This window comes from Solea senegalensis, linkage group LG16, assembly GCF_019176455.1.
Source record: "Solea senegalensis isolate Sse05_10M linkage group LG16, IFAPA_SoseM_1, whole genome shotgun sequence".
Taxonomy (NCBI): Eukaryota; Metazoa; Chordata; class Actinopteri; order Pleuronectiformes; family Soleidae; genus Solea; species Solea senegalensis.
The window spans coordinates 20,091,116-20,101,971 of record NC_058036.1 but is presented as its reverse complement, the minus strand read 5'-3'; the positions used below and the strand labels follow the sequence as shown (position 1 = coordinate 20,101,971).

The 10,856-nt window shown below is 42.5% G+C and overlaps 1 protein-coding gene across 2 annotated transcripts in view; it reads right to left on the bottom strand.

The window, feature by feature from the left end:
• Positions 1-10,856, bottom strand: part of LOC122782745 (peroxidasin) — a 46,135-nt gene that overhangs the window by 32,401 nt on the left and 2,878 nt on the right. For both annotated transcript variants that reach the window (XM_044047244.1, XM_044047245.1), the window contains exons 2-3: positions 3,025-3,096; positions 1,584-1,655 (exon numbers count right to left, since the gene is read on the bottom strand). In XM_044047244.1, the coding sequence (XP_043903179.1) occupies positions 1,584-1,655; positions 3,025-3,096 (144 nt within the window). The remainder of the gene's footprint in view (positions 1-1,583; positions 1,656-3,024; positions 3,097-10,856) is intronic.

The window sequence follows — 10,856 nt, the reverse complement described above, 5'->3', positions numbered from 1 at the left end:
TAATTGTAACATGAAGGGTGGGCTGTATACCTGGAATGTGTCTGTGAGTCAGTGAGAGGCTAGGAAAGGAAGCAGGATGTATCCTTTCTCTTCTCCCCTCGTCCTCATAGACTGATCACCTGTGGACGCTGAGCAGCAATGCAACAGTCACACAGTCCTTCTAACTGCATCTGATCATGAGAAATATCTGGATTTCGCCAGTTTAGTTTGACTTGTTGTGTTCTTAGCTGCTTCACCAGGCGCTAAAACTAAAATAAGGAAAACTAAATGAAACTAAGTGTCACGGGTGGACATACAGACTTGTGATGTGACGTCTGCCTGACGACATGACTCGGACATCGCAGGTTCACGTTCGTCACAGTGCTTTCTGCTGTCGTTGCTGCGTTTTTGGCGGATTTAGTAAAGAACATGAGATAAATGAACAATTAATACATGAACACTGGATTATTGTTCATCAGCTAACACAAGAGTCATGTCTTAAGAGTTGTATTTGGTAGATCCCTGTCTTTGTAAGTAGATTGTCTGATGTCCACGCAACATAACGCAGACTTTTTATACCAGTAGTGAACAAACACAAGCAGTGGGAAGCACTTATCTGCAACCGGGGACCTACGGGGACTGAGGTGCCTTGCTCATGGGCCCATGAAACTACACCATATCTCAGGGCCAGCTCATACTTTCTGCATCTGACGTCAATTTCACCATCCGCCCGCACAGTTTGTGATTCTGTGCCGGGCAGACTCTGACCAGTTCTCCCCGCGGCAGCTGGTGGCACGCTCGTCTTTTGGTCAAAACAGACAAACAAAGAAGATGGTAACCATGGCAACCATGGTTGAGTTCACATGAGAAAGACCCACACATGTACAAGTCATCACTCGATGAATACAAGGAAGCACAATGGAGAGCGACTTCCTGGTGAGAAACGGCCGCTACTGGAATGGCATGAGATTGAGATTGAGATTGAGATTGCACGCACGCACACACGCACGCACAAGCACTGGCTGGTAGACTTTTGGGAACGGGACTCGACTGCATTTATATGTCTGCCGTCCACACGACTGCAAATCTTTCCACCTCCTGAAAATCTGTGGCTGCATTTAATCTGGACGGGCAAAAATGCATCCGTTTCCTAATTTTCCAATCAACGAAACAAAGAATCAGCTGCAGATTAAATGTGAAGTTCCTCAAAGTAAACAGCTGCAGAGGATAAACTCTGCTTCCTGTTTACACTAATGTACATGTATATTTTCCAGTGCGTTAGTGTGGACACAGATCACTTCTGATACTTGGATTAAAGTCGTATAATTGTGGCCTTAGTGTGAGCACAGACACTGCCATCCCCGCGATAATAAAGCAAGTGACTAACAACCCCGAGGCTTTATCTCTGTTCCCAGCTCCGCCTCCAGGTCAAGACTTCCAGACGTGTAAGTACAGAGCAGTGAGCGGGAGACGATGTTATTTACATACACCGGTACGAGCGGTCGAGCGAGACGTCAGCTGTCGTCCACATGCTTCCTACTGATCGAATAAAGGTGTTGCCACATTATAATCTGAAATAATAATCTGACATGAGGGGAACTCACAGATATTTGAGGTTTTCCAGGTCTTCAAACGCCCCCCTGGGGATCCTTCGTATATGGTTGTTGTTAAGGAGGCTGTGGAGAAAAGAGGAAAAAAACAAGGGCTTATGTCACAGACAATATCGAATCACCCAGTACGTTGGGTCGTGGTTACAGTTTGACTGATTAACTGATGGGTTTTTAATAATCAGCATTTTGTTCTCAAATGCACTAAATCTTTGACTTTTAAAGACCTAGTTAATGTAAGTTTTTATTTTAAATATGAAAGTCATATTTTTGATCCGTTCAATGATATTGGTCATGTTACTGTAGCAGAAACCTGACAGACCTGAAACCACTGAGAGCTGCTGAGCAGTCCAAACACTTGGCTGATAGGAAAGACTAGACTTTTCTCTTCACTTTGAATCCAAGTCTAAGCCACCGTGTGTGTGTGTGTGTGTGTGTGTGTGTGTGTGTGCACCCTGCACCTATTCCCATCTCACGGTCGTCAGTTTTGTTGTGTGTGAAACTTTAAGCGTTGTCCACAACATGCACCGCAGACAGGGCTCATTTATCTGCACCGTGTAAAACGTGACCATGTCAAGGTTCTGACAGAGGACACACACACACACACACACACACACATTCCTGCAATACTTCAACACACTGACCATTAAAAAAATACAATACTTTTATGCTTTATTAGCTTAGCAATGCACCAGCGAGCAGGCTGGACATATGATAAATAGCCCTGTGGGTGGAAGTGGAAAAATAAATTCCTCGCAGATTACGAGCTGACCTACATGTGTGAAACCACGGAACAGAGGAAGAATTTCTGCCTGTGTGTGTGTGTGTGTGTGTGTGTCTGAGGAAGTTGCTGTTAAAAGGAAACGGGATTGATTTTCTATAGTCTCCTTGTTGAGACACTGGGATTCCCAGCCAACAGGATGTCATTACTCTGCAAATATCTTTCACCTCAACATTATTCAGTAACTATGGCTGTAATCAACCAAAGAAAGTCTTGGTCGACTGAAGCCCTGAAATTTCAACTCCAAATCGACTTTTTTCCCGCCATCTATTTTTGTAAAATAGATAAAAATGTTAGAGGACGACTGACTGCAGCTCAACATTAAATAAAACCACCGGACGTTCTTTAATCTGTCCGTCTCATGTGGGTTGGGCTAATCCAAAATACTGAAATCAAGGGCGGTGTTCTCTGAAGACACGCTGTTACCTGTGGAACAGGGGTGCTCTCAAAACACCCCCATTAGCACTTGGTACATTCCTCCAGATGAAGTCAAATTAACCATAGACTGCATGAAGTCGAGCAATCAGAATTTGAGTCGAACCAGAACGAATCGACTCATAAATCGACTTTACAGCCCAACAGGAAACAATCTCAGGTTACAAACAGTATAGTGTGTGTTCACTGTTGTGCGTGTATCGTAGAGCAGGGAATACTTACAGTGTGTTGAGGTTCTTTAATCGCCTGAAGGACCCCGGTTGTATATCTTTGATTTTGTTGAACCTCAGATCTCTGTAGAAAACAAGGAAAACACGTGTGTTTATTCATTTTCATGTGCACAATCAAAAAGTCGCACATGACTTGAACAGCTGTGGAGGGAGAAAGCGGGCCGAGCACATCTGCGTGAACTACGGTCAACATCAGCGCCATCATGTAAAAATCCACAAGCATAATTGGACACATTACTCATCACAGAAAAATGCCCGTGTCGAGCTTTAATCACCAGGGCAGATTTATATAACATTTGCCCCAAAGATAACAAGCACACGGCTGCTCGCTGCACTGTGATGATAATAACGGCAGACATGACACTAATCACTCTCTCTGAAAACAAGCCAATCAGCTAAAGAACCCAACGCTGAAATTCACCGCGTGAGGCTCGGCCCTGTATGGCGTGAACCGTGATGTCGTGTTTGTGGAACCTGATGAAGATGAAATCTAACGCGAGACGACTCGTCCACTCAGCGCGGCGTCGAGGGATGATGGTGACGGTGGTGGCCTTCACATCCCAGAGAGGATGTTTCTCTTCTTTGGAAGTTTCCACTTCAAAAACACAAAACGCAATGTCTGGCTGCTCTGCTGGAGACACATGGCGGCGGCCCGGCCCTCGTCTACAGTACGCAGTAAAAGCCTATTTTAAAAACACTCATATCACTAGTGACACTGTTTCTGCTCGAGCCATGGTTCTCAAACTGTGGTACAGCTTCCTCTGGTGGTACTATGAAGAAAATCAGAAATACTGCCTTACTGTAAATACCATGGTATGTGATCGGAGTTCATAGAAAATTAAACAAATTAGAGCAGAAATCGATTACTAAATTAACTATTTTTGATAATCAATTCATCAGTTTGAAGCTTTTTTCATGATTAAAACAAGATTTCCGATTGTTTAAGCTTCTTAAATGTCAGTATTTTCTTCATTTCTTTGCTCTGGAGAACAAATAAACATTTCAACATCAACATTTTTTAAAGGTTTTCTGATATTTTATTACTCGATTCATCGAGAAAATAACCGACAGATGAATAAAATAAGAATAATGACAGTCTCTGTATCCACCTCTCGATCTTCGTCTTATTTACTGTCGGCAGCTGTTAGTTCAGGAGCTCAAACTTAATATAAAACGTTTGAGAACCACTGAGCTACAGAGACAAAGTCAGAAGAGGTTCTTACAGTTTCACACGCACTTTAAATCATCTGACCTGAGTGCAAAAAAAAAAAAATCCTTCTTCAAGCCAGACATTTCTATCAGGAAGCTAAACAATTGATTTGATCCACATTAAGCACAGAGGGGGGGCGAGTGGAGCGTTTCAATGACAGCGAGCATCCCGCGCCAAACAGATGAAGAGATCACCGCAGAGCAGATTTACCTCCGACGTCACCTCTGCTACAGGAGAGAGCGACCAGCATTCTTGATAGTCAACGACCTTACTGAGTAAATACTTCACGACTGGGTCACACACACTCAACATATTTGACTGACTTGGCAAAAAGTGTTCACAGACGCCAGAGTCATGAGAATCTGAAATGTTTGGAGGAAAAAGAAAAGCAGCTTTGAATTCCGCTCTTTTTTCCCCCTCCCCTGTGAAACTATGTCTGATGCAATCTGTAATACAAACCATCCCGAGCATACAGATTTAATGCAGATGCTGAATTCATCCATTAGCTTAGCCCCGTTCTACTCCCCTTCATGCCCGACAGGCTCTGCAACGTGAACCCGTGTCTTCCTGAGTTTTTCATTTCTTGTTTTCTTGTGAAAAATGAGCCAAAGTCAATTATTTAAAAAAAGAAAGAAGTGATGTTATAGCCAGTGAAATGCTTATGGGTCATCTGCTCACATATGGATCCAGTCAGAGTGGATACAACTCAACGTCCTTTTGTGTAGATAGACCGGAGCACAAGAATAAAAAAACAAGACTATCACAAACTACACAAAGCACTCTGGGTATTGATTAAAAATGTCTATATAGTATCAATATTTGGAATTTTGTCATCATATGCATCATTTAAATGACATAAATATAGAGAAACAATCCACGAGGTGCATTTGTATCTGGATCGTAGTGATTTCAGTGTGCAGTGGCATTTTTGTTCCTGTAAATGTTTCTAAGACCTGACACTTTAATTTAAGGGGAAGTTAAGGCAGGAGTGATAAGCATCGATCAACACTGTTCTGTATCTGAAACACACACACACAGCGGGGTGAGGGTCCACCACGGAGAGAACAGGGATCAATGCAAGCTGAATGAAGACGTAGGAAAAACCAAGGTGCAGCGGCGTGCACTGCCTGAACATGCAGGGGGAGGGGCCGTCCCACCCAAGCTCAGAGGGGCCACAATGAGAGGACGATGAAGGGAAAAGGAAGGAGGAGAAAAGGCCTATGTGCTGTTTCTTAAATCCGTGTCTTTCCCCGTTTATCACACTGGAGACTTACACGAGTACAGAAAACACTGTATGTTGTGAGTAAAGCTTTAAATGACGATGTGCTCAATTGCTTCTCTCTTGTGGAAACTTGGCAAATGGGTGTTAGATAAGGTGTCTATGGAAGCTTGATGATTACTCATGTGCTCTCAGGTCACTGCAGTGAATAGAATGTCACATAACTTTCTCATGTGGTTAATTTCTGATAGTTCAATTTACTTCTTTCGCGTATATTCAACATTTGCAAAATTATAGCTGATGGAAACTCAGTTGTTAAAGAGCTACGTGTGTTTTAATCTGCGTTTTTACAGATACTCATTGACGTGATCTACATTCGTAGCGTCACAACTGTCCAAGTAAAAAAAAAAAATCAAATTTTTTTTCCACCACAACGAAACAGGAAATGATGACTTGAGACGTGTAAAGCTGCTGTGTGATTGTTTATTGTAAAGGAAGAAGAGAAGAATCATGAGTCAATCCTCAGAGGAGAGGAACTACAGGACGTTTGATAAACAATGTCTTTGTGAGACATTCTTCAGTTCATTAAAAACAAGCACAAACTGCTGAACTTTACGATTCTTATTCTGTGACTTATTTAAAGGAGTCCGTTAACTCCCCATTCATGTGCTGGGATGGCACTTTGCCACAGGCGACTATAAAACAGCACAGCCAACAGCGCTGCAGAGAGGCTGACAGAGCAGAGCATGACAGTGAAGCAGCGTCCTCGGGTCAGTAATCACGGAGCAACTGAGAACAAAAGAGAATTTCATCTCTTCTTTGGAAACAAAGACGTTTGTTATTTACCCACACGGTAGTTTGGGCCCATAATTAAAGAGGGAAAAAGAGACTTAATCCATGTTTTTACCATTCAGATTTACTGAAACATACAATCACTCAAGCCATCTTGTTATCAGAACGTCACAATTCAATCTTTAAATAGAAACTCAGCTCCTGAAACTCCTGAAGCCAATGTTTTATAATTCACTTCAGTAAATGAAGTCATTAAAATGAACTTCAACACACATTAAACATACGGCATCATACACATGAATGCAACAGTACATTACATGTGTAATCCAACACTCACACCTGGGACCTTACATGATACTGATACTAACACAACAGTTGTGTATGTGCCAGCATCAGTATCCTTATGGGATGTTAATGAATTATCTCGGGGCCAGAGACCTTCCAACATTAGCCGTTAGTCGATTCATCGAAAAGGTCCATGAGAAAAGGTCGCTGTTGTTGTTTTATTAGGCTCGCGTCACATGTTCATGTTCACATGTTCAAAATAAGAAAGAGATGTATGTTTCTGAGATTATTTATTAACTCACTTAACTAATGGTTCAGGAAAACTTGCAGCTCTAGTATCCCAAAAATGACATACAGTGACTTTAATATGGTGATTTGAGCTCATGAGGCTGGTTCCGTGTCTCCTCGTCCACTGAAGCAAAACGTTGGGTGAAATCATGAAGATTAAATAATTATACTTAATTCTTTTTTTTAAAACAAGTGTAGAATTACCTATGAATTGTTGTTTTTCATTACCAAAGAATGAGCCTATAATATATTTATATCAGGAACCGGGTCAGCGAGGCCATATTTCTGGACCACCATGTTTTGACACTAGTCCACAATATTTAAACTATACATCTTATGACTTTTGATGATGACTTTATGAAGGCTGCATATTATGTACGCACCATCTGTGGTGCAGAAGTTTCAAGTGGTTTCATGAGTTTTCCACATCACTGATGTCTTCTCCTGATGAGCAAAGAGGTAGTTAACTGGTGATTACCTCATACAGTCTGAAGTGCTTGTAGGCTGCGTGTTTTACATAGACTGCATAAAGTTCGAACTGAACTACCGATAAGAAGTGACAGCACACTGTCTGAGATGGAAGTGAAGGTCTAGTGAGTGCACTGAGGTGATTTAGGGACAGAGAAACTCTTGAAAGGTTTACTACTCGACTTGATACTGCACAGTCCTCCTGTAACATGTACATCAGTTGAAATGATCACAAAAGAGCACACAAGCCACGACGGAAACCATAAGCGGAGTCCAAGGCTTCACTCACCGAAAGCATCCGTGTGGAAACTCCGCACTGAACCCATCGACTTCAAATTTCAACCCTAACAATGCTGCTCAGCCAGGCACCTCAGAGGTTTGACACACACCCAGTGAGAGCTCGTGGTTCTATGAGAGAAGGTTTATACACCATAATAGCTACATGTCAATCACAACAGAGGGATTTAAGAAGCTCGACTGGTTTGTGTAACTGGCTGACCACCCATCCGTACGCCCAAATCAACGGACAAAAGAAACTATGTTGAGAGTTCTCCAGAGAGAAAGCTTTCAACAATATACAAGGACTCACAGAGAGGAGAAAATATCTGTTGGGATCAATTTGGGGCAGAAAAAGAGAGATTCTATCATTGAGTGTAAGGGAGAGAGAGACAGCTGTCTGTCAAGTGGTGACAGAGATGAAATACCACGCATTAGTTTTCCTTTTGTAGCCTTAATATGAGCCATTCATGCTTTTTCATGCAGAGTGTGCGTTTCATGATATGAAGAGGAAGTGACTACACAAACAAAGAAGAAACACAGTTCCCAGACACACTCAAGAAACTGCAGTCTCACCTATTCTCACATACTGGACCTTATGCAGTAAGGATATTATGCAAATATAGTCCATCAATGCTTATTATTATTATTATTATTATCAATGCTACCTTTTATCAGATTTTCTTGGCTCTTAACCTCCAGACTAATATACTCACATTTACTTTAATCAGCAGAAGGTACTGACTTTGAATAAACATGAGAACTGGCCAAAAGGATCCTCCACTTTCAGGCAATGAAAATGTGCACGGGCAGAAAAATGCTCTTAGGTGTTTAATCCACATTCATCAGTGGAGTTACTGCGTTAGAGTCGGTGACATGCACACACGAGTCGCCTTGGTAAGGAATCAATCTCTCGCACATTTTTCTTTACCAGCAAAAGAAAAATATCTGGCTCTGCATCGAAGACATTTATCGTTTCAATTAAGTTCCAACGTTTCTTTGTATTCACACGTGAAGCAAACGGAGACAGCGGCAGATATCTGTGGATTCCTGTGTGAGTGAGGGCGATGGGTGAACCTGGCCTCTGCCCAGCTCCACCAGCATCTGAATGCCATGTGTGGACCTCTCCTCTCATTCCCTCCCTCCCCCCCCCTCCCCAGTCAGAGAAGCCCTTTGGCTTCGAGTCACAGGCCCATGTGGGCTTGCCAAGACCTCTCCGGTGCGGGTGAGTCATCGTGAGCTAAACAAGAACATGGCTGGATCCTGAACCAGGATCTCCAAACATGGATGTGGTGGCTCTCTGCAAAAAAAAACACAACCGCCTGTGTTCAAGTAAGCAGGATTTGTTTCTCGTTGGGGGAGCTGCAGTGGACAACAAGAGCCTCGCAGAGTCTTACAGAGCCTGAGTACAGCTGAAGGTCATTACTGCACAAATAGAAGGGTAGAGCACATACACAACTGAGGGAACAATCACCGGATCTGTCGACCTTCAGGCTGGAAATGTTGAGTAATTAACCAAATACATTTATACTGATAAAGGACGACAGTGTCATCAGTCCAAACGTTTCTTTTGTTCCGACTATAATGACTAAGATCTTCTCATCGACTTGTTCTGGCACAGACTGACACTGAGCCACGTATGACGTCCTACACAGGTTACAGGAGAAGAGTCACACGACGACACCGACACCACAGTCTCACAACACTGTAACACGATAACACATCTACACATACATATATGTGGGTGTATATATATACACAGATATTATATGTGTGTAATATCCGGATACTTTTAGTCTTCTTTTCAGATGTTTGAGATGACAACACACTGTTTATGGTCTGTATTACATGCTTATCATTTTCAGATATTACCTGATTTATTTCTTTTATTTAAATGACCTATAAATGTGATCAAATTCAGAAAAAACAGAAATAATTTGGATTAAAATGAATCAATAAATATAATATTTAGTGTATTTCCTGGTTTTTAAAACCAGGAAAAGTCATCACAGATACCTTATCACGATATGAAGACATCCACAATCTGTTATTATATAAATATAATATCGATATATCACCCAGCCTTGAGTTATAGTAGCATACATCTGCCCAGAGTGAGAACTTGGTGTGTTTAATCCATCCATCCGTCCGTTTTCTACCGCTTTATCCTCCACAGGAGGGTCACAGGTGCCAAACACACAACCGTCCACTCTCATAATCACACCTATGGTCAATTTAGAGTGTCCAATTTACCTAATTCCCATATTGCATAGTTTTGGACAGTGGGAGGAAGCCAAAGAACCTGGAGAAAACTCATGCGAACATGCAAACTCCATGTTCCACCCGGGGCTGGAACCAATGCTGACATATACTTACGTAAATGTGATCCTGAACGTCTCGCCAAACGTTTTGTTCGACAATCTATCGTAAGTGCACACATTTATTTGACACGGCATATTTAGCTTCAGAAATAGCGTTATGAAAAACAAGATAACTACTAAAATCTGACTTCTCCACGAAACACAAAATGAGCCTTTGTGTGTCCTTGCTGTGGCTGCCTGAGGCCTCCATGAAGAACATGATGTCATCAAACTGGCTGTAAACACATTTCTGCAGAACAGTAAACTCTGATTCCGTCGATTAACAAACTCGCCACAACACGGTCCAGGTGTGCGACACATTCAACTCATATTCATAAAACTGGAGGTGTGAAAGTGTTTCCCCAGAATTCACCAGCTGTCCCGTGTTGATGGGCACAGGAAGGGGCCAGAGGAGTTCCTTTCAACAACTATCTTGGGCCCAATCTAACTGTGCAAATGAGCTAAGCTTTGGGGATTTCTGGCTTTGCATTCCAAAACGCTGCAGAGACTCAGAGTGCCTCACAAAGCCTGACTGCAGCGAATTCCACACAATGGAAGTGCACTTTCCCTCCCTGACTCACCAGCACTGTCACTCACTTGGACCAGGCCGCAGTGACTGAGTGACTGAGTGAGTGAGTGAGCAGACACAGACCATCACAGTGAAGTTACCAGTGCACAGGTGTGATTTAGCAACTTAGCATCTGTCTGAACAAACAGCACATCTCCATATGTCTGTGACAGAGTGAGGGTGAGATGAAGTTACACCTGGCTGACTTTGCTGGAAAACGTTCTACGACTCACGATCACTGATGCTCACTTAAAACATTCGGATGTTCTGACCTGAGCCACAAAAAAGAGACACACCTCTCTCTGTGTTTATGCTTTTCAGTGAGGGTCGGAAAGATGGTAACCAGAAGAGATGTACA